General features: G+C 34.0%; 1 protein-coding gene across 1 annotated transcript in view; it reads left to right on the top strand.

Annotated features, from left to right (window-relative positions):
• The window catches only part of LOC125060453 (interference hedgehog-like), a 103,934-nt gene extending 78,532 nt beyond the window's left edge, over positions 1-25,402 (top strand). Inside the window, exons 9-17 of the mRNA XM_047665357.1 lie at positions 2,264-2,351; positions 3,975-4,081; positions 6,226-6,344; positions 11,818-11,977; positions 12,444-12,524; positions 13,865-13,984; positions 14,542-14,725; positions 20,640-20,728; positions 21,824-25,402. Coding sequence (XP_047521313.1) covers positions 2,264-2,351; positions 3,975-4,081; positions 6,226-6,344; positions 11,818-11,977; positions 12,444-12,524; positions 13,865-13,984; positions 14,542-14,725; positions 20,640-20,728; positions 21,824-21,931 — 1,056 coding nt within the window. The 3' untranslated portion in view covers positions 21,932-25,402. The remainder of the gene's footprint in view (positions 1-2,263; positions 2,352-3,974; positions 4,082-6,225; positions 6,345-11,817; positions 11,978-12,443; positions 12,525-13,864; positions 13,985-14,541; positions 14,726-20,639; positions 20,729-21,823) is intronic.
• Positions 25,403-25,948: the final 546 nt, after the last annotated feature.

The following is a 25,948-nucleotide window of genomic DNA, read 5'->3' as shown; positions in this document are numbered from 1 at the left end:
GATGTACTCATTTAAATGAGCTTAAAGATTAAATCCAGCTAATGCAGACTTACAAACGTTTATAAAATGAACAAATAAGTATTCAATTAGCATTAATAATGGAGCAATAATCTAAATCCATAGACAGCATTGATCTTTAATTTGTAAGCGGGCGATGATCGTTTGACCTTCACATTCGACCGTCTACGCGAAAATACCAAGGTTTATATCACTTAATAAATAACAATGAGGTTACAACAACGCAATAGATTCTTTATTTTTCACACTTTTTGCAAAAGATTAAATTATAATATAAACAATAAACTTAACAAAACATGGTGTAACGGGCGGCTACTTGAGCGATCTCTTCCTGGCTGGCTTTCCTGGCTAAATAAAAAAAGTAAAAAAAAAAATATTCGTTGTTTGTAAAGTAGGTTTACGATCGAGATGTTTACGTGATAACGTCTTATTGGTGATATAAGTTTTTGGGAAGTAAGGAATTAATGAAGATAAAATTTTTTTCAAATTTTAAATTACATCTATCGTTTTATTCACACTTTTAATGATAAATTTCGGGTGTAAAATGACAAGTTTACTTATTCGACTATGATATACATTTTTCTTCATACATTCACGGAATGACTGGCAGCGCTCGACATGAGACGGGAGATCGGGCCGTCTCTCTCTCGTTATACCTGCGATCGCGCTCGTGAGGTTTTGGTGTGACACAAGTTTCTGAACATGTCACCCGACTAAAACGATTTTAAAGACGTTATCACGTCAAAAATGAATCGCAATATACATTATTAATAATATGCTAAGCGCAAAAATCAAGGACGGCGGGACCAATTCGAGTAAATTAGTATTTAGGATTTTAGTCCGGAAAAGCGAACAGTCTCTATGGGGTAGCATAGCATAATTTTACAACTGTTGGTATGTTGCTACTAAAAAGGTAGGCTAAGTAAAAAAAAAGGGTGCGTGTACTTATGTACGCGCGTAAGAAGTTATACGTTTTTGATTGCATGCAAATAATTAATTACAATTAAATAATCAAGGACTGGAACAGGAGTCATTATAGTCAATAAAGTTCAGTTTACATTTGAAAAATTAAATAAATAAATATTTATTATTATTCTCTTACATTAAGTGTAACATAAATTCTATTATTATTCGAATGTTGTTTTTAAATTGTGTCCAATGCCGTAGCATCTTCCGGGGGCTTCATTCTGTTAATTTTGTGTCACGGTGCGCGCGCATCGTAAAATTTCACTCTCATCAATTTTTCGTAATGCGCCTAAAGAAGTATAACTTCAAAAAACAAATATTAAGGCGAAACGAAGTTCGCTGAGACAGCTAATTAATTAAAAAACTTTTATTTTTGACAGCTTACTTATATTTAATAATTGAATTAAAATAATATTTGCCCTAGGCACAATCGTTAATCTAATATCAAAAATCAATTATTTTTCGATATATAACGACGTTTTGACTTGCGATGTAAATCACGGGTGAGCAAATAATAAATATAATGTTTTTCTATGTTTATCTATTTAATTCAAAATTAACCCCTGACTAATAAAATCTAAATCAGTGTTATTCCACTCCTTTAACTAAAATACTGTTTCATCTCTTTCTAACAAATTGTTTTGACGCTGTGATTAAAAGAGTCACGAACTTTTTACTGAAGTCAGTAAAAAGGTGCAAAGGGAGTTTCGTGACCTAGACTATGATTTTTTCAAAAGATTACAAATGCGAAATTCCACCCGTATCACCTCGACGTCCGTCGTTCCACAACTGAGCGTTTTCTAAGGCAGTTTTTGCCGCGCACCACCACTATGTGGAACCAGCTGCCCACTGAACTATTTTCGAACCAATTCGACTTAGGGCCCTTCAAGAAAAGAGCGTACCAATTCTTGAAAGGCTGGCAACGCACTCACGAGCCCTCTGGCGTTGAGAGTGTCCATGGGCGGCGGTATCACTTAACATCAGATGAGCCTAGTGTAACATAAAAAAGACATTCTTTGATATTCCTATCATTTCTTCTTTATTTAGTTTCCCTTCTCTACGTGAGATTTCCTAGATCTCTCGTAGTTGAACCCCCGATGTTATCAGGTACGAAACGATTCGAGTATATTCCACATATAAGTATATATATGGAATATACATATATATATATGATATAGTCAACATACTTTGGTTATAGCAATATTTTATTGATAAGGACAAAAATCTTAAGATTTTATTCCTTAATTCGGTGTAAGTAACAAATAACAAATGTTTCAAGGATTACACAGCGGATATACCCAAATCTATGCACATACCATCCCAACCTCCGAAAAAACACAACAGAAAAAACTCAAGAAAGAATAAAGGTAAGATAAACATTTCGACTGATTTCGTATTGAATTATTTGTCCACAAATAACTCAGAAGCTCAACGTCATAGATTTAATTCAGGTATTTTTATGGAACTGTTTGAGTTAACTCAAAATCGTGCTAAACTGATTTTCACTTAATAAAGATAGACTAGATCAAGGGTAGGAAATTAATCACTCCATTAATTACTTGATTCACTATTCACTTCACTGATTTTACATACTGATTACTGTATCGCTTCAAAGTTAAACGAAGTATGCTCATGCGCATGTGCCACAACTTGTTTTATATTCCATCCCACTTCGGGCGTCAGTCGATATCGACGTCAATTTGTAAGCATCAGAACGAGTAAAATGAGCAACTATGGCACATGCGCGCTTATGGCAAGATTCTTAAAAATTGTTTATATATTTTATAAAAAAATACAAGATTTTAAGAATATTAAAAACTAACACGTGTTTCTGAAGGGAGATTTAATTTTTCTAGATTATCAAAGAGTCTTCGTCTGCCATACTGTATTCTTCATAAAGTCAATAAATTTTATAGTTATTCTAAATCCAGGATATGGCAATGAATTAATTAGGTTAAGAGTTATTTAATTACGCAGTTAGCCACAAATAGTCTGTGAAAGTTGGAATACTAATAATAATAATTAATAGTCTTCTTTTTGATTTACTAATAAAGACATTTTTGTCTTAATACCAAAATTATAAGACATTCCTTCAATAGTTTCAGACTATGACGTAAAATTTTATTCAAAATGAATGAAAATGCATCTAGGGTTATATTCATAAAAGTTCAGTAATGCTTTCTATATTCCAGCCAGTAAATATTTTAGTACAATTTTATAGATATTTACCAATTTTATAAGTTTTTAGTTCGCTTATATAATGGTGTTAAAGTGGCATGAATATTTATTGATACCGGCCTGTGATTTTGTTTATGGAACATCTGTTATGCGATACGAAAAAATTGCACTGGCTTACAGTAGCTTACTAGCTACATAACATGTTTCGCCGATTTTTAAAAACTCAATGTGTACAAACATAGCTTTGTTTTTGGTTACCAAACCGAGCTTTAAAGCTTCGTTATTAATAATTTTAAAATAAGAAAAATCCGTATTTTTAAAAGCTATTTTTTAAATGCTACTCCCATCTCTGAGGTTGTAGGTTCGATCCCCGGCTGTGCACCAATGGACATGCTTTCTATGTGCGCATTTAACATTCGCTCGAACGGTGAAGGAAAACATCGTGAGGAAACCGGCTTGCCTTAGACCCAAAAAGTCAACGGCGTGCGTCAAGCCCAGAAGGCTGATCACCTATTTGTCTATTACAATAACATAATAAAATGATCACGAAACAGATACAGAAATCTGAGTCCCAGTCCTAAAAAGGTTGTAGCGCCACTAATTAATTTTATTTTTTAATACGAAAATTTTTTAACGTTTATACGTTACCAAAAAATCCCTTTCACATGAATAATTTGTCTCATCTCTCAAATTTTATTTATTATACATTAATCATCATTACATTTATCATCGTAAGAATTATAATTATTACATTAATCACCATTAGATTAATATTAAAGTAATATTTTAATTAATAAATGATACGTTTGCAGCGGTTCTTATAGCTCCTACTCGACCGAATGTGACAAGACTCTCCGATGACAAAGTAATGGTTTCTTGGACACATTCAAAACACGGCCTACCGATACAGTTTTTCAAGGTAATATAGCTTTTACATTTAAATACATCATTTTCCATCATTGATTTAAATGTTTTATTTTCATTATTGAAAACTGAAGTGTGAACTCTTTATTACACGCTTAAATTAGCTTCACCTGTATGTATGTATGTATGATTGTATGTTACCGACTCCTTCGGACTCGATTTTGACCCACTTTAAACGGACAATGCAATAATCCGAAAAAAAAAAATAATCTAACTAAAAAATAAAAAAAAAAAATAGTTAAAAAAAACTAAAAAACACGCTTTTAAAGCACATCAAACTAATAATAATATAAATTAGTTCCCTTTACACGCAAATAATTTTAATGGTTTACGCACGAACAAACACTAATTAAATTCGTTAAATCAATGTAATATGGTTAAATCTCTAAGGATTGATAAACCAGTATTTATCTTAGCAATAACCGATTTACACATAACTGATTCGATAATACTACACCACAATTATATATGCATTGTATGTTTTAACATACAATGCATATATAATTGTGCTAAAAATGCTTTAGTATCGCAGGGAAAGTAAAAAATAAACGAGTACTTAAATTTTTTTTTTTGACAATTCACACCAATTGACCTAGTCTCATGCTAAGCTGGTGAAGCTTGTGTTATGGGTACTAGGCCACGGATATATATATAATAGATAGATAGACCTATAAATACATATTTAAACACCCAAGACCTAAGCACAACACCAAATGCTCATCACATCAATGTTTTATCTCAGCCAGGAATCGAATAAAGGTTCATAGCTGAAAAGTTTTTATGGCTAAGTTGGGTATTCAATTTTGTTTGTGTTGCACCATTCCTTTGATACATAGTTTATTATTATATAGATAAAATTTAAATCAAGTTAATACGAAACATTGAAATTACCATTCCACCCGGGCATTGAAAAAAATAATCTAGGGACTGACTACATTATTATGTAATTGTACTATGGAGAGTCTTCTGAAGAATTGTATGGGTATGCAACTACTTCGTTTCATAACTGTACGAGCCGTAATAATTCAAGATCCCGTTCCAGTCCGCTTCACTAGTCAATCTCATCCGTCATTCACTCCCAGTGAAGGTCTTGCCTGAGACAAAGAAAAAATATCTTAAAGAAAAAGACTAAAACTACTCTCACTAAATTAGATTGTCTATGGGCAGCAATAACTTTCATGGCTGTCCCGTAAGCTCGTTGGCCCCACTAGCACTCTCTTTTTCTTTCAAACAGTGTTTACGCTACGATAAAAAGAAAAAGGTGATTCCATTGGACAACGGTGCAATTAGTATAAGTATGATAAGTCTTTTTTAATAATAGCTTATGAATATACAACGAAAAGCATCGTTAGCCCAATCACAGATCCACTAACGATGATGCGATGGCGTCGTTCCGTTCGAGCAATTTCAAACCAAACATGCCATCGCATCAACTTCGTTTTACATTGTCAAGTAATTTTATGATATCGATCAAGTGAAATTTTTCTCTGAAATATTTTGAACAAATATAGTAATTTAATACATTGAAAATATATCCTATATAGTCCTGATATACCTCTCTCGATTCTTTATTCTTAGGTACTTTTATCTTGTCTCTTCTCTGGTCTAGGTATGAGAAGGTACGAGAAGGCCTACCCAAACCGATCCCACCATCCACGGTTGCTTTGTTTATCCCACTTGTTAACCGCTTTTCGTTCATCCGTTCTACATCCAAACCAACTATCCAATAATACTTAATATGCTCTTTAATAATAGCCTTTTATTTCTATACGTAGGGTTACAAGAGATCCCTAAGTTCGGTGTGCCTTTTGGCATAAGCCTCCTGCAATTCCTTCCAGTGGATCCTGTCCCTAGCTACTCTCAACCAGAATGGTCCCGCTGCCAGTTTCAAGTCATCTTCCCATCTCCTGACTTGACGACCCCTACCTCTTTCGCCGTCTCTTGGTTACCAGAGAGTGTTGTACTTGTTGCTCCATTTGTTAATGGGTTGGCGTAGCAATCGCAGCATTTCCATTTTTAGACGTCTATCCGCGTAAGAATGTCTATGAGTTTTGTTCTTGTTCTCATGTCTACGTTCCTGACTCTGTTTTTTATTTTTCAACCCAATATGCTCTTAATAAATGGTAAATATCAATTCAGGTTCAATACAGGGAGGTGACGAATTCGTCGAATGTGAATTGGAAGACTGCCACCGACGAGATCAAGTCATCTACAAACTCATATGAGATAAGCGGACTTCTGCCAGATAAGTACTACAAGTAAGTCTTCATCATCTGTAGGTAATTAATATAACTATACACTTCAACCTAACGAATCATCAATTTTCAGGTACATTTCATTGCTCAAAGAGTATTAAAAATATCCAGGATTAAATAAATATATTGTATTTCTCTTTTTGAATAACTTCTTTTGGCGCGAAAAATGATGAGAGTAAATTTTATGATGCGCGCGCACACCGTTCCAAAAATCCGACGCCCTGAAGTTAGCTAGTCAACATTTTTATTTGTGATATTAAAATAAACTTTATTTAACTAGATAAAGAGTCACAATAAAACATTCAATGTATTAAATAACTTTTTTCTATTGTTAGTGTCGATTTTTCTACAAACGTAGAATAAATTTTTTGAAAAGATTTTCATCTTGTACGCCAAAGATATATAACTTCTAACGCGTGTACATAAGTACAGAAACGTTATTTCTGTATATAATGCATACCATTTGTGTCCATACTGAGTCTAGCTGTTTATTGTTAAATATGTCAGCTGTAAAATGCTTAACGAATATCAATATATGCGAAAATTCGGCCTCACATGTAGTAATGTTCTTACCTAGCGGAAGCTCCCAGCTCCGCAGCAGTACCTTTTGATCGCATCCAATCACTCGAATCATCGACGGCCCTGCTCTTTCCGATCGGCTTGATTCTTTGCGTAGGGCTTTCCTCTCTGAAGAATTATCCATGATCAGATGTCGAGCCAGAATGTGAAATTCCATCCTTTCCACCTCAACGTCTGGCGTTCCAACACAGTGCTTTTTATGACACTTTCTGCCGCACCTTCAGTGGAACTTTTCGAGGTATTTTCGAACCGATATGATACTTCAAGTGCGTACCATCATGGGCAATATGCACGCGGGACTGCTTATTTGTTTTCAGTTCCCAGAAAAAACCCGTTATCCAATAGTCATCCCAATGCAAAGCTCACTAGTTAATCCTAACCTATCCACTAGAAATTTAAATCTTTTAGGCACTGCCTTGCGATTCCGTAACTCACTTTTCGAACTCTCACAGCGGTTTTCACAGCGGCGGTCGCGCTCAAATCAGTCGTGAAGTAGTCATTTAGCATTCTGATAAGGAAGGAGCTTGTAGTTTATTGATTATCAGAATGCCAATGCAATGCAAGGCTGCATATTGAATTATTACCACAACTATATCATGTGATAATACAAACAAGCATAATCGAATCAAACAGATACACTGAAATACGAATTCAATTCTATTCAATAGGTAATTACTAATTAGTTTTGCGGTTACGCGTTGTATTGAGCATATTATCAAACATTATGGATTATGAAACACTAGCCAGTGTATGTGAATGTCTGTATTAAAAACCAAAACGAACTAATGAAAAAAAGATTGATAGATTTATTGGAAAACACGACGCCGATGTGTCTAGTTAGCTATTGCTTTGTATAGGTGGCGTATTTTTAAAGAAATGCCTATGTTTAAAGTACATAGTTCTCACACGGTTTTTTCGTTTATGTTATTTCATTATTGTTGTTTTCATTATTACGAATTTCTTATGAAATCTATTTTTTCATTATTATGAATTTCTTATGAAATCTTTGTTTTCATTATTACGAATTTCATAAGAAAATCTATGTTTTCATTATTACGAATTTCTTATGAAATCTATGTTTTCATTATTACGAATTTCTTATGAAATCTATGTTTTCATTATTACGAATTTCTTATGAAAATCTATGCTTAGCTTCACACTTGTCAGTGTGGTCTAATTTCAATTATTGTCAAAACCCAAAGTCGGTATCTTTTTATAGAACAGGGAGCAATTGGGAGAGGGCTCGCGAATGCGTTGCCGGCCTTTTAAAAATTGGTTCTCTTCTTTTGCTTCTTTTAAAGGATCACAGATTTGGAATCACTGTTGAAAGTTAGAGTGCACTGCTCTTAGTAAATTTTTCAGAGTGAGCACTTACTCATGCTACTTTTAATCCAATAAGGTGTTTAAACCTATGAATTGTATCCTATATGGGAAAATATTTACTCATACGTAAAAACAAGAACAAAACATTGTGATGAAACGAAGTGGTGATTTTAATGGCTACTGACATAATACTTGTTTTTAATTTTGATCGGTACAGACATACAAAGTGTGTTATTACAAACCGAATAATTTCAAGTTTCGTTTGATTTTTGTTGAAAGCATATGTTAAATTATTGAAGTGAAACTTCTTTAGAATCGTTGTGATTTCAAACCGGATGCAACGGAAAAAGCGACAGTAAAAAGGGACAGACACATAAATTAATAGGATTTGGCGTGAGAGAGAGTGAGATAGGAGGCATTATACAGTGTATAAACTTTAAATTAGTGTGTATTTAAACATTTTCTGAAATAAAAAAACAGATTTGATGAAAATTAAATATTAGATTATTTAGCAATTTTATTTACAAATCATTAATTATAGAAACTTTTTGAAGTGAAAACTTCGTACTACACTTAATTAAAAGTTTATACACTGTATAATGCTTCCTATCTCATTTTCTCCCACGTTGGATCTTGTGAATTTATTTCAAACTTTTATTATTTTAGTTTTTACCAAATTAAAGATTGATATTAAAGTTATAAATAAAAATTTAACATTAAAATATATATTTTTTTAAAGAAAAGATCCTACATTTAGACAGAGAAAAAGTCTAATTTACATATTTTAATTATAAAAACTTTGTTTTTGAAGGTTTCACTTCTACCACGTGTGAATTGGACACATGATTTTTAATTTCTGCATTCAATTGTAAAACAGTTGTATTTAATAAACATTATTTACAAATTTATCTTTACTATAATGAATTTATACTTCTGTATTAGAAAACTTATTACGGTGAAACTTGTATAGGGACCTCAAAGGACCAGGGATTTTTGTACCATTTAAAGGTTTCATTTATCCAGTTTTCCAATTAGGTTTAAAATTTTAGCTGTCTTTTACAAAGGCTTCGCTTATAGAGGTCGAAATATAGACTTTCCACAATCATATTGTTACGAGGATGGGTTGACTGAAATGTTTCTCGATTTTTCCACAAGTTAGCGATGTTTTCACCCAGCTGAAATGTGTTTTATGGCTGTTTCAAGAGAGGCTTTATCACATTTTAAAAACCTGATAAATTGTCAAACATATATAGGGCATTCAGCTACAGAGTCCCAATTATAGAGGTAATCATCCGAGAATCAAATCTTATTTAACCAGGTTCGAAAAGTTCCATTAACAGAGGTAATTCGATGAAAAAGCCGGGACCTTATTGCAATTCTCCATAATAGAGGATTTTTTACTTATCCAGGTCCCACAGATTTCACTGTAGTACAGAAATTAAACTAAGAACAATATCACATACTCTAACAAAACAAGAAAATATTAATATTTGTTATATTTATAACATTTTATAACAAATATTAATATTTTTTTTTTAACAAATATTATATTAATATTTATAATGCCTTGACACACACTTGAATTCTTAACATTTTTAATGGATATGATCGCGAATTATATTATTTACCTAACTCGACGTTTTAAGTGCTTTTAAACAACCGCGGTCATTGAAATCTCTGTCCCCCTTATTAAATAAATCACCCCTATTCCACTGTTTTTACTAAAACACTCATCTCTTTTCATCTAAGCGTAAATACAATTTGTTAGAAAGAGACGAAAGATATAATACAACGATAGGAAAACACGAAATTTTGTTCACGCTTATATTAGGTCCTTACATATGAAATTGGCGTTATACGTTTTGTCCACTTTGACCTCAAATATCTCCTCTTTGGTTAAGAATTCCAAATTAAAATTTGTACAGCTATTTACTCATGTATTTGTGATTCGATGACCGTCATTCATTTGTTTTTTTCTTCTGTTTTTTTCTGTTTGCGTCACTCATTTTACAAAATGGAAAACTTAAAGTATCGCATTATTTACGAGTACGAGTTCCGCCGTGGCACTAGTGCTGCGGAAACGACTCGAAGGGTGAATGATGTGTATGGCGGTCATGTTGCAAAAGAAAACACAGTTCGTTTTTGGTTCCAACGTTTTCGTTCTGGAAATTTCGACCTGCAGAACAAGCCCCGTGGACGGCCTGAGACCCAAGTTGATAATGAACTATTGAAGGCTATTGTGGAAGCGGATCCATCGCAAACCACGTCCGAGTTAGCTGCAGACTGCGGTGTTAGTCATAAAACTGTTTTAATTCACTTGAAGCAAATTGGGAAGATTAAAAAGCTTGAAAGATGGGTACCTCACGAATTGACTGAAGCAAACCGGCAAAAGCGCGTCGACTGCTGCGTTACATTACTGAACCGGCACAATAATGAAGGTATTTTAAACCGAATCATTACCTGTGATGAAAAATGGATTCTTTACGATAATCGGAAGCGCTCAGCACAATGGTTGGATCCTGGCCAGCCAGCCAAATCCTGCCCCAAGCGAAAATTAACCCCAAAAAAGTTACTTGTAAGCGTTTGGTGGACTAGTGCCGGTATTGTTCATTGCAGTTTTCTCAAATCTGGCCAGACTATTACGGCTGATGTCTATTGTCAGCAATTGCAAACCATGATGGAAAAGCTAGCGGCTAAACAACCTAAGCTGGTAAATCGCTCCACGCCACTGCTACTTCACGACAACGCTAGACCACACACTGCACAACAGACGGCTACCAAATTAGAAGAGCTTGAATTGGAATGTCTAAGACATCCTCCGTACTCCCCGGACCTTGCTCCAACAGATTACCATTTTTTTTCTAAATTTGGACAACTTCTTGCAAGGGAAAAAATTTAACTCCGATGGGGCAGTCCAAATCGCCTTCACAGATTTTATTGATTCCCGTCCGACTGGTTTTTTTAGTAAAGGGATCAATGAACTACCTATGAGATGGCAAAAGGGCATAGAAAACAATGGTTCATACTTTGATTAATTAAATATATGATATTTAAAAATATTCGACTTTTTGTTCCTCCCATACAAAACGCCAATTTCATATGTAAGGACCTAATATTTATGTATATCGCTGTCCCACTTCCGTTTGTTTCGTACTTTAGTAATACTAAGATAGGAGTAGTGTGGGTTAAAATAGGAGACAAGGATACGCAAGGTAATGTTTAGGTGGTTTGGCCATGTAGACGGGATGAATTAGAAGTAGGATATACATTATACATGGCAACGGTGGATGGTGAAGTCGGGTTGGGGATTGTCGGACATACCTAGACCAAATCCAGGAGGTACTAGAGAAGGGACGAGTTAAAAGGTTCTAAACGACGAGCATGCATGGTAAATGTTATGAAAGTGGATGATGCGAGAGAAGTATCTCAGGACACCGCGACCGTAGAAAAAGGAGATCTGTGGTCTACTATGCCTTTGGGAATGAGGCGTGATGATATAAATATATATTTTATCTATCGCTTTACGTATATAAAGTTTTGTTTTGTAAATATCTTTGTAATATTTTATCCACAGATTCCGCATAGCAGCTGTTTATTCGAACCAGGACAACAAGTTAGGACGAAGCAGTCCCAAGTTCTACTTGAGGCGTGGAGGGTCTGGGACCCGTCCACGAACACCGAACATCGCTATGGCGGTCGCGTTGTCGCCTCATAGTTTACTCTTAAATTGGACCGTGAGTTGTTCATATAAATTACTTTGGCTGTTATTATTTTAAAAGCCTAAAGTTTCCGAACCTTTTTTTTGCGTTTCTTAAAATCTTAGAGGGTGGGGGGGATCTATCTTACATACCTAATTTTTAATATTAAAAAAAAATTGTTCACTTAAGAAACTTCAACTATAGGTTTTAGGAATAGCTAAGATATTGTTAACCAAACACAGGAAGTATATTTTCAAAACAATGAAAAACTGAAATTCAAATTCCATATAATTTTAATAAATTTACGACTAGGCCCCCTGTGGGGCACCTCACGCTGGTAACACATTAGGCTATAGTAGGCTCTCCCAATAATTTTAGTAAGAATATAAGCAAAAGTTTTCTTTTATACTTTTGTAAACGTAGCGGATCACATTTGAAGTAAGAAGTTAATTAAGTATATAATTATTCATACTTAAACGTGTAACAAAGGCTGTATGTACAGTGGTCAAGCGAGGGTGGCGTGGAGGCGGAAGGTTTCTACGTGTACTTCCGAGCGGTATCCTCGGCCGGGGCTTATGAAAAGGTAAAATTCTTGTACTTCTTGAATTATGGTTCATTGTATTCAAGAATTTGTGTGCTTTTTAGGGTTTTTACAGAATTAAAAACGAAGACATTTAACATTTTATACAGTAGAAATAACATGTTTAATAAATTAAATACGGAAATGGCAATAATAATATTTTTATTTTCTGTATTACACATTTAATCTTAAAATTAATCACGCGTGTTTCGAAGTAGATTGAGCTTTTGAGTTTAGAATATGAATCGAAATACAGAATACGAAATTCTGACTGTATCACCTCGACAGCTGTTCCACAACTGAGCGCTTTTTAAGGTTTGGCTGCACCACTACTACGTGGAATCAGCTGTCCACTGGTATTTCGAACCAATTCGACTTAGGGTCCTTCAAGAAAAGAGCGTACCAATTCTCAAAGACCGATCTGGTCGCAAAACTCCAAAAAAGCACATTGTTTCTTTCCATTTTTCGTCATCATTTCTTGAAGACGGGCGAATGGAAAAATATATGGTGGAATTGAGTAGTTTATGTATCCATTTTGAAAGCTGACACGGTTTAAATAACTTCACTTGATAAAAAAATAATCCAAACACTTTGAATTCATTTTATGTCGAAAATGTATATAGAACATGATTTTGAAATTTACACGATATATTTTATCGCAAGCCATTCATTTTATTCATTTCAGAAAAACAAATTTATAAAATTACATTAATTTAATGTTTTAAATAACTAATTGTTATTACGGGCCGGCGCGGCTCAGTGCTCCAGCTCTTCACTGCGCCCAGCAGTCCACGACGAGACACTGACACAGCAATTCGTTCTGGGATAGAGCCTTAAAAGTAGTGCACTCACGAGCCTTCTGTTCGAGTTACGAAAAAAATCAATTTTGTTGATATTTATTAAGTTTATTCACAGTTCGGAAATACGTTAGGAATAATTATAGTATTTTATAATTACTTTACACGTTTGATTAAATTTTGTATAAAATTTTATGTTTTGACGTATTTTGATATGTATATGTCACCGTAAAATTGTAAACACCGTTAGATTGTAATCTATCTCGCGAGATTATAAACTATCGAAAGATTGTGAACCTCAACGAACTGCTTACAATTTAACGTATTATTATTCGGTAGTTATATGAAATTGTTGGAAAGTAAAATTAATCTGTAATTGACCAAAGAAGTTTGAATGATAACTAAGTTAGTGAAGTACAATCTACCGAATAATAATACGTTAAATTGTAAGCAGTAAGCTGAGGTTCACAATCTTTCGACAGTTTATAATCTCGCGAGATAGATTACAATCTAACGGTGTTTACAATTTTACGTTAACATATACAGGTTAATGTCGACGGCTCTGCACGTAGCGTGTCTATTTCACATCTTGCGCCAGACACGGCCTACGAGCTCAAACTGCAAGCTTATACTACGCAGGCGCCTTCAGGCTTTAGCTCCAGATTGGTAAGTCTAAATTTGAATAATCTTATATTGTGATACAAGCGGAGGGATGTTGTCTTGTACACTTTTTAAAAACATCATCTAATTAAAAATCTAAACCATTATCGAATCCACTAAAACACAAAAAATTTCATAAAGTCGGTCCAGCCATTTAGGAGTTTAATACAAGTGAACTGAAGATTTATAAAAAAATATTATTATTAATGTAATGAAAAATTTAAACTTTTGATCGTTGGTGTAATAACCCCCTACAACCTCACAAACCTTACCATACTATTAGTATAGATTAAAAAAAGTACAATGTCAATTTTATTATAATCAAAAAGTTATGTTAGAAAAGTTGGTCCGTATCGCGGCACCAGCGATTTTGAGGCAGATTTTTTTTTAAAGAACCGGTTTTAGGTACTTTTTTTTTTGTGCAAAAAAGCGCATGCGCCATCATAACAACACTAGTTATGGTGCTGAGAACTCATGACGAATTCATAAAAAAAATCTGCCTCAAAATCGCTGGTGTCGCGATACGGAATATTTACCGAAAAATTAAACCTAAAAAATTATAGGTCGCGAAAACTCTGAGAGCTACAACAACCGAAACAACCACTACCACATCCCCAACTGAGGATGTCAAAGAGGAGGGTCCAACCACGCTGGTGACGGCTGGTGGGATAGTTGGGGCGACAGCTCTGTTGCTCATACTTGCCGTTACTTTGCTTTTGTGTAAGCGGAGCCGGCGGCCAGCTTCAAGTAAGTATTTTTTTTAAACTGAAAGATATTGTTATCGTCCCGTTTTTTGTTATTTAAAACTAAGTCGTGAGCCATCGAAAAGTTAAATTAATTCTAACTTCATTAAAAAATAATATTTGAGTTTGGAGAAGAAGGAAAGAAGTATTTATGCACACTTGTGAATGTCAGTAAAGAAAGTAGATAATGTTTGTAAATTTACATTTACTGCCAGTTTTCAAATGAATACCATAGAACGGACAAGAATAACTGTCAATAAACTCTCAGTTTTTACTTATTTTTAATCTTTGTTAGAACCGGCAACCTCTTGCTCATCATCATGTTAATTATTGTAATTAAATAAAAAATAATTAACTTAAATACATAATAAAACCAAGGCATGCTGAAATAGGAGTATGCAACTTACATTACTGTTGGTACAACACGAAAAAACGTATCAAGGGGAATCAAGGCAGAAAATTATTAATAAATAATATATCACCACACTTTAACAATATAAAATCGAATTCCAAGTGTCCGAACGCGGTGAAACCTGCCGACAATTATGGATATGTCTATTCGTCTATATTATGTCGAATTCGGTAGGCCTTGTGGTACATTACTCCATCACGAAACCACCAACTCCAGGACAAGTTGAAAGTACCCATAACCGTGCATGGTGAATGTCATGAAAGTGGATGAAGCGAAAGAGGTTTGTAAGGACCGTAACAAGTGTAGATTTGTGATCTGTGCTTATGGAGCGTTCAAGTATTACGTCACGCAATTTTTGGAGATTATTGACACCCTCCTCTCCCCATGTAATGCGCCGTAACGTTTTTCTGTACCCAAGTACAGTACTGGACCCAAGTATAGTAAAACGTTTCGTGATCACTTAGTGACTCTTTATACCTAAAAGTTACCATTATGTGGTGTAAAGTACTGGAAAGTCGAAAATAATATTAACAATAACTCGTAAATCAATCCCCGCCCCGTATCGTAATGTATTACAAAAGGACCCCCTCCCCCCCCAAATTCGTTACGTAATACTTGAACGCTCCCTTACCCCTTTGGGAGAATGGTGTGAATAATAAATAAATAAATCAAGGTCAATCAACGGAGTATACAATGCACTACTAATAAAAACCTGCTTGCGTTTTTGTAGTCAATATCAATGTAAATGTTTCTAGCGTCTACCAATTGCCCGGTTTCCGGTTTGCCAATTCGATAAAACTGTATTACAATATTCCGTGAGCCTAGAAATGGGTCGACCCAAAAAACCGCATTCTAATTAAGACAAAACATCTATTCTGCATCTCGAAACGATCCCAACTCGGTAACCATCTAATTGTACACGTACAAAGTGTCGTTATACAAACCGCTACATTTGATAACTGTTTCAACTACAATACTATTCGCGTTTCGTTTGACTTAAAAATTTGAGCAAATTTTTAAATTAACTCAAGTATTTTAGCAGCCTTCTTTAAACCCTACTTCCATATAGACGAGTACTTTTCAGCTTTCGTGGTCAGTGAGCTTTTAGCTTTAGGCTCACCTGATATTAAGTAATACCGCCCATGGACACTCAATGCCATAGGTCTTGCGAGTGCGTTGTCGGCCTTTTAAGATTTTTTACGCTCTTTTCTTGAAGGACCCTCGAAGTCGAATTGCTATATTTGTAGTCATATAAATTTTTAATTACTATCTTTATCTTGAATAAAAATATAATTATTAAACTTTATTTCTTTATTGTACACTGAAACAAAACAGGATCGGTTATTGTTACAAAAAAATATGATGAACACACATCATTTTTTTGTTCATCACTAACTGTTATTTGATAGTTTGGTATGAGTACGTAATATTAATTGATGTATAAAGTTTATATACGAGGCGTGAATGGATAAAAAAATATTTAACGATTAACTAGACCTTCCTTGGTATAATATAAAACCACGTTAAATATTTTAATACATTACCAAAAAGTATTTCCTTTATGTAAAAATTTAAACCTCGATACGTCCGCGTATTTTTCGTAATAACTTGTTGAGTACATATCTAATGCTGGCTAAGCAAACCCCATCTGCGCGAGTAAATCACCTGAACAGGGCTATTTGTTTATGTAAAATATTAACTCGCTTAGCAAATGAATGGATAAGGGAACAGTATAAAGCGTAATAAATGCCAACTGTAAAAAATGCGAGCCGATAACTGAACGATTGAACGAATAATAAACGAATGAGTATTCGAGAACGAATGTTATGACCGACGATACAGATTCTCATTTCCCTTTGCGTTTTTGGATTCGGATTCAATGGGCCATAAAGTAAACAAGCACTCGTATTGAGTATGCTTATCGCTCGTAAAGCTTACAAAAATAGGTGCCATAAAGTGTCAAGTTGCCAGTAATAAGGTTAAGTTTTATTCGAGGTTGCCACTATCTGTCTTCTTTCCCTTTTATTCCAACTGAGATTGTGTTTAACGACCGCCGAGCTATTTCATTATACTAGTGCATTAGCTTCAACATGCTTAAAATAACTAAAAAGTTACAATGTTTTAAGCTTGTGGTTAAAATTACAAAATAAAACAATGCCGGGTATAGATTTTTCTATAGAATATTGAAATTGTTACTAGCAGTTTTCCATGCGTATTTCGGTCATAGTGTGATGAAATACAAAGTATTCCTTGATAACTATGAGAAATAGAATTTTTCAATTCGTAGTAGTTCCCGATATTAGCGCGTAACATTCAAACTCTCAGCATTATAATATATTCCAAAAATTAGTATTTTTGGGATTATATAGCTTTTTTCTACTTAAGTAAAACCTTTACTACGGCAAAGAAAAATCGTGTCAAAAATCGATTTTAATATAGATTTTTGACACTAGCTTAACACAAGCATAGGCTTATAAGCTGGTGCTTGCCTCCCTCAACGAATAAGTATCGCAATACAGCGAGGAAATACTGCCAACGTTAAAGGTACACTGCCACAGGGACACAACTTTTTAAAATTGTTTTATTTTTCTATTTATTGATTTTTAATATTTTTTTAAAATTTACAAATTCAAATTCAAAATCATTTATTCATTTAGGTAACGCAATGTACACTTCTGAACGTCAATAAAGAAATACATATTAAATTCTAAATGCTTCTAATTTTACATTAACTGCCAGTTCTCAAAACAAGAGCCACTCTTTTAATCGCCAAGTTTTTAATTTTACAATTATAATTATATATGTATATTAAATCTTCAAATGTAACATTAAATAAATTTTATAATTTAAAATTACTGCCTGAATTAAATTACACACACAAGAATTTTTTTTACCTTCAATTATTACAATACTAAATAATAATCTGCATTGTAATAAAATATTAAGGCCGCCCTCCTAATAAATTGTGAAGCCTGTTTTTTTATATGTATGTTTAATTTTACGAAGTGTAAATTAATAAATATTTACTTGTGAAGTTTTTCAAAATACATAATTATGTAGTAGTATGTTAATTAATAAATATTTTGCGTTGATAAGCGTATAGCCGGCAGGACGTATCAAAAGTTAGAATTAAATTTTCATCTTAATACAAATTTCAGTGCTTTAAGCGAAATCTAGTTCCCCCAGCTTTATTTCAATGAGACTAAATCCTACGTTCAAAGAGCGGCATCCAGTCGCCTAATTGACATCGTCCACTGTCAGAGAGTTAAAGCCTGCTCTGGACAATAGAATCCTAAGTTTTAGATTTATTATATTTTATTTAAGTAGTCGATATCGTAATGTATATGTTAACGTAAAATTGTAAACACCGTTAGATTGTAATCTATCTCGCGAGATTATAAACTGTCGAAAGATTGTGAACCTCAGCGTACTGCTTACAATTTAACGTATTATTATTCGGTAGATTGTACTACACTAACTTAGTTATCATTCAAACTTCTTTGGTCAATTACAGATTAATTTTACTTCCCAAGAATTTCATATAACTACCGAATAATAATACGTTAATTTGTAATCAGTTCGTTGAGGTTCACAATCTTTCGACAGTTTACAATCTCGCGAGATAGATTACAATCTAACGGTTTTTACAATTTTACGGTGACATATATACCAAGGTAAGACCCGAAATTTTATCGTATTGGACATGTAGAAATCGCAGTTACCTGATAAACTTGTTGTCGAAACAGTTCAATGTATTATTTAATATACTAAACGTAAATATGCAAGAATTTTTTTTACCACAGATCAAATTTAGTAGTGTAATACTAACTTGTTTTCAATTCATTCTGTTGTTTATGAATTTTAAGAATATCCGGGCACTATTCGGCCTACTAAGAGTACGAATTGAAATATAGCGTTCAAGTAATTAATTGAGTGTTAAAGGTAAAGGTACACTGCAACTACCACTTAATTTGTTTTAATTTTCTTTTTAATTATTTTTATTATTACTTTGTAGGTTAATAAAATTGTAAATACAAATTATACGCATGTAGCTTGGTTTAATGATAAAATAAAATATCATTAAGTCATGCTACTGCTGTTAGCGGTGCGCATATTTAATTATTACAATGACTTGGACGAGCGAAAATGATGAACAATTAATTGATTTTGTTAAAAATCATGAAGCTTTGTACAATATCAAATCCAAAGAGTACAGACAAGCTCAGATGAAGCAAAATTTGTGAAGCAACTCTCTTCCAAACGCTTTTTTTCGTCTTCTGATGACTCTTCATCATCCAAAAATACTAATAATGCTATGTCCAAATCGTCCATTTTTTACCAGTGCACGAGTGAGTACTGAGTAACTACGATTGAATGCGGTCGCACTACTTTCTAGGAAACCACAACTTGGCCACCGTAAAGACGGCCGTTATTAACAACCGTAAAATGACGGCTGTTAGTTAACGGCACCGCTTTTCTAGGAAACCGTAGCTTAACTGCGAAAACTGAGTCCACCAACCATACATCGTGAAGATATCGGCATTTCCCTCAAAAAACTATATGTGTCAGACAGAAGGCTGATCACCGTCTATGAAATTGCAATGATCAAACGCGTGCAATCCGAGACTAAGACCCATATAGGGTTCTATTGGATTATTATTATTAAAAACGCGTGGCAATAGTTCTAGTTATATTGTTGTAATTTGTTGACGTGATAACGTCTTTAAAATCGTTTTAGTCGGGTGACATGTTCAGAAACTTGTGTCACACCAAAACCTCACGAGCGCGATCGCAGGTATAACGAGAGAGAGACGGACCGATCTCCCGTCTCATCTCGAGCGCTGCCAGTCATTCCGTGAATGTATGAAGAAAAATGTATATCATAGTCGAATAAGTAAACATGTCATTTTACACCCGAAATTTATCATCAAAAGTGTGAATAAAACGATAGATGTAATTTAAAATTTGAAAAAATTGTTATCTTCATTAATTCCTTACTTACCAAAAACTTATATCACCAATAAGACGTTATCACGTAAACATCTCGATCGTAAACCTACTTTACAAACAACCAATATTTTTTGTTATCTTTGAAGTGTTGTGAATATGTGTGTAATGGTGAATGTGGTAAATCACAGAACAGATTGTTTTTACTTATGTAACTTTAATGACGTTGTGGTTTATGACATTTTAGTGGGAGGGTAAAAATTGCTGAGTTTCTTGCCCGTTCTTCTCAGAACAAGGCCTCCTGGTAGTTTTGCGAACGGATGTCGTAGTCTTGCTCTTTCGCGAATTTTGTAAACGTTTTTGACATTCATAAGCATGCCCTAAGACGCATCTAAACTTTATAAACGTTTTGATTTTTAATGGTAATCCATACAAAAAAAGCCCACGAAAGTAGAAGAAATATTCCAAGCTAGGCTAATCATTTCAAAGTCCATAACGTCGACTAGTTTAAAGTGCTCTAGGCGTCGTAACGAGATCTAATACAATATTTTATTTATAGAAGAGAAAGGTTCGGCTGAGAGCGGTGGCAACGGGTACATGCCGGCCAAAGTGCCCATCACCATTACAGCTAACCCGATGCACACTGAGGTAAGCTATTATAAACTCTAACTTTCATATTAATGCGACCTAATTTGAACATTGATTTAGACTAAACGTAGCGTTAAGTTGATCTTCCACTATTATATAGAGGATTGGAAGCGTATTAAATTTCGAAAACAAATGAAAATATTTTATATATTTAGAATAAATAGGCTGCTTAAAAATTACCCCCTCATCTAAAAATACGACTAAAGGTCTGGCTTATGAACACACCTTACGTAGTGTTGCTTCTGAGACCTAATATGTACAACATAATGTGTATGTTCACTCACTGACTCACTCACATATTTGCACCCACACACTTACTCATTCACTAACATACACCCACACACTCACCCATGCACTCAGGCGTGTTGAACAGTTGAAAAATCAAAAACAAAAATAAATAAAATAAAAGATGTCTAGGCCGACACTGCTCCGCTTCTCTCTGAGGTCGTGGGTTCGATCCCCGGCTGTGCACCAATGGACTTAACCCGCTTGCTTTAGTCCCAAAAAGTCCACGGCGTGTGTCAGGCACAGGAAGCTCACCTATTAGATTAACAAATGATCATGAAACAGATACAAAAGCCTGAGACCCAAACCTAAAAAGGTTTTAACGCCACTGATTTATTTATAATCTGTTACACGACGTTCATTGACTGTTGCGTTGTTGTTCCCACGAGACGTGCTCCTATTTCACCATGCCTCCTGCTGATAGAGGACAAGCCTTTGTTTTTAATTTATGTTATTATTAATTACTTAAGATGTCATGTGGAACATGGTGTAATGGTTGCAGCTCCTTACAAACGTTGTGTAAAAAAAACATGGCGATTTAAAAGAGTGGCGGAGAGTTTATTGCCAGTTCTTCTCTTCCGTTCTACGCCCTTGATTTGAGAACTGGCATTTAATGTAAAGTTAGAAGCATTTCTGATACATTTCTTTTTTTTTGACGATTAAGTGGACAATGTTTTACCTATATGATTAAATGATTTTTTAATTTTGTTAGTATCACTGGGTTTTGCATATAACGTAGTATATTTTCGATTTGAATTTGATATTTTTCATAGAGCATTTATACAATTTCCTCAAATCGAATCTTTTCAGGGCGAAGCTGGCGTGGAAATGTCATTCCTCCACAATAACAACTGCGGGAATAACGGCAACAACGATGACACCCCAAGGAAAAATGGACCTTCGAGACAATACGTATAAGGTTCAAATAAGACTGTATATGTTACTGGCAGTGTATCTGACAATTTATGAAATGCCTAGGCAAACTTGGTAATGCAAAATCACGGCAATACATTTTGTAAAAGTAAAACAAACAAATTTTGTTGCGAGCCTCCTGGTGAGTGCCCATGGGCGGCGATATCACTTAACATCAGTTGAGCCTAGTGTCCGTTTGCCTCCTGTTACATAAAAAAATATTATTATTATGCCTAGGTATTGCATAGAATGGCAGATTAAACACATTGACGGTAACTACTTAAGACTATTTTGATAGAATTTCGAAATTAGGTGTTTAAAATGTGATAGTGATGTGCACGGTCTTTGACAGTACAAAAATATATTTATTATAGTTAAGGAGTGTATGTTTAGCGTAAATATCTGTGGAGCGCACTTGGACTTAGCCTATACCTAATTAATTAATAACTAATTATAGTCTAAAGTAACTGTTTAATATTAAATAGACTAGATTCTAAGTTCAAGTAAGTTCTATAAAGTCGTAATTTATGATTAGTTAAGAATAGCAATATTTTATATAAACCATAAAACTATTTGTTTTTGTCTTTTGTCTATGAAATATACTATTTTTAAAATCGGAGATTAGAGTCGCCATGGTTACCATGGTAACAGATACGGTGTTTAACTTTAATCCTCGATATATTATAAGATGCGTTCAATGATCACAATTGTGTGAAATTAAATGAAAAATAAAACTCGTGTCTGCAAATTGTGATAATTAAACACATTTCAATCTGGTGATGCTGTATTTAAATATATTTTCTCTAGTAATGTCATTGGTGTACAATGGTTTAAAATACAAATTAAAGCACAAAAATATAGACATTTTGCGTTACTTGATTGTGATTGCTTAAGCTACACGATCTGTCGTTCGATTTTCAAAATTCAAAATTGTAAGACGAAACAATGGCGCTTTGCTTGATCGTGATTGGTCAAGGAACTATAGCCGTCGTTCGATTTTCAAAATTCAAAATGTTAGACGAAACGATGACGCTTTGCTTGATTGAACACGACTCGGCGTTCGATTTTCAAAATTTTAATAATTATAAGACGGAGCACGCTTAGCTTGATTGTGATTGGTCAAGCAACACGACCCGTTGTTCGATTTTCAAAATTCAAAATGTGAAACGAAACGATGATGCTTGATTGAACACGAATCGGCGTACGATTTTCGAAATTCAAATTATAAGACGGAGCAGTGACACTTAGCTTGATTGAGATTAGTCAAGGAACACGATCCGGCGTTCGATTTTCAAAATTCCAAATGTAAGACGAAACGATGACGCTTTGCTTGATTGTGATTGGTCAAGCAAATCGATCTGATGACGTTCCTATTTCAAAATTAAAAATAAACGTACGTTGAATGTGATCTCCAACTTGAACCCAACATGCGACATGTCGTTCCGTTTCACCAATCGTTTCATCTCTTTATATATATTTAGTTTTATATAGATTTTTCTAGATCTGACATTAGTCATAAGCGACATTCCTGGTAAATGCATAGTAAATGGTGGAATGTGATTTATTGACGCTCATTTCAATAAGCGATTTCTCGACATCTGCGGTTTGATGAAATTTTTATTTGAAAACTTAACGTTTAAAATATTTTTACAAAATAACTTTTCAAATTATATGTTGTTAATATCATATTTTCTACGATTTAGGGATTTATATAATTTCTTTGGTGGATACAAATAGGCTAGGAAAATGGAGGAAAAAGTTTTATAAATTTAACAGTGAAACTTAGCTGGAGGACTGTAACTGCCAAAACATTTACCGTACGAAGGAAATAAACTTCGAAAATATATAGAAAAATTCGTTGTTACACGGGATTCGAACCCCACAAGCTTCTGCTTTGTTTCTAGCTTACACAAGTTTCACTACATTATTTGCACCTGACGGTCTTCTAAATCTCGGCTCGAATTAAGATCCTAGAATATGTGATAACTTTCGCAACGAAGGCAAGTTAACGAAATTAAAAATAGCTTTAATCGGCGTCGTACTTAATTAGCATAAATGCATTTATTGTGTGGACAAATGGGTTGTGAATGAAACATATTGCATTGAATCAAATACTATTTGGAACATATATATGTTTTTTTGTATGTAAAAATGCTAACGTGCATATATTGTATGAATTTTACTATATATATAACGTTTATAACTCCCTTTAGCGTTGCTATTATATTTATTAAATATTCCTTCCTCAAAATCCGGCAACGCATCCACTAAAATGAGTGTCCATGAGCTGTGGGTGCTGGCTTTTGACCTTATCTAAATCATGGTAAAAATGTTGTCTACAGATATTGAACGTGAAAAATAAATAGAAAACAAATTCTGAAGTTATAAGCATTTTTATTAAATTTCTATTTATTTACACAATTCGTCCAAAGCTCAAACCACGTAACTCATTGTAAAACTAGAACAACCCTGTAATAAGATTATTAGCTCGTACGGACGACATTCGAATATATTTAAAGTCGGGAAGTAAATTACAATGGCCGTTTGCATTTTCTCGTACAAACTGTGATAAGTTTGAAACTCAATTTCTAAATAAAATATAAATTCTACGTAAATCAATTCTATATTAATATTACATTAAATCGTATAGATAATTTACGTGAAGTTTCAGCGACGTTCCTAGATTGATGTCTATCAAAGTCCTGTGCAAACTCCATATAACGTCTCTCGATTTAACGACAAACTCCCTAAAGCATTGAAATCAATTGGCTTTGGTTGGTTTAGCTTGTTATACAATGATATACTCTACATAGCGTTACACCTAGTCTCAATAACGACAACAATTGAGTAATAAAGTACTTTTTTAGTTGTTAAAATTAGTAAAAACTGCGCAGCTGTGTTCGTTCTTTTGTCGCTTTATTATCCTAGCCCGCAATAAACTCGACTGTCACCAACATGCATAGAAATCATGGATCATCTATACGTTATCACATTCTTAGTTTGCTAACCAACTTTCAAACTATAAATATGGCTAGTAAAAGAAAATAATTCAGATTTTTCTTCTCTCCATTTAATGAGAACTCTGTATTACGATATAAAATACACAGTATCTTCAGTGTCGTTATATAGAGTTTACACTGTATGATGCGTATATGATGCGTCATTTTGAACGTATCAAAACTTTAGAAGAATACAAAAGCAGACGCTTTACACAACTGGTCTACAGAAAGCATGCAGGTGACCTTGGAGCTTCTGTAAAGCCCTTTAGGGTTTGATTTTATCTCGGTGTCATATTTTTAGTTGCGCTGACCTTTGCCTATTTTTAACTGTTATAAGCGGTCAAGAGATTGTATCCGATTGTGTAGAATGTATTATGGCAACACTTTAAATTAAGTAACTAATGAATTATAAGAACTGATATTCAACTCATCTTACTCTGTCCACAATTTGTACATGGAAAATAAACAATTACGATAATAGATGTGTTTTAATTAAACCGGAAGCAATTTATTGGGTAATTAGGTACAAGGTATTATAGCATTCGTAGCCAATTAATAGCGAGGCTGTCGAACAAATTCTTCTTTAGGGGATTGTTGGATTTAAGTGCGAGCGTGGCGTTGCGCCAAATCGGCTTTTGTGCAGGTGTCCAGCCACTCGACAAAGATTGAGGGTCGATTTGATCTAAATTAATTTTGGGCGAGCTGTTCTACAAATTAACGAGCTTTGTAAGGATAGAGGTATTGTATTATAACATTTTGCTGAGACTTTTATAACGGAACTTTTGTTAACTCATCATTTTCTAAGAACATAATACAAGTCTGACCCACGACTGCTCTAAAATCTATAGTTACTTAAAACTAGTATCAAATATTAGTGATATAGTCAAAACCGTTTACAATGACATCGTTTAGAACAACATACCAAAGTCAAAGGTCCCGGCAGAATTCTACTGTATTAGGTACTTAATACAATGTCATCGGCTGTTACGACTAAATATGAGTAGTCCCTTCGATGTAATAACAG

The sequence above is a fragment of the Pieris napi genome, chromosome 21 (assembly GCF_905475465.1).
Source record: "Pieris napi chromosome 21, ilPieNapi1.2, whole genome shotgun sequence".
Taxonomy (NCBI): Eukaryota; Metazoa; Arthropoda; class Insecta; order Lepidoptera; family Pieridae; genus Pieris; species Pieris napi.
The sequence above is the reverse complement of the archived record's forward strand: the minus strand, read 5'-3'. Positions and strand labels throughout refer to the sequence as shown.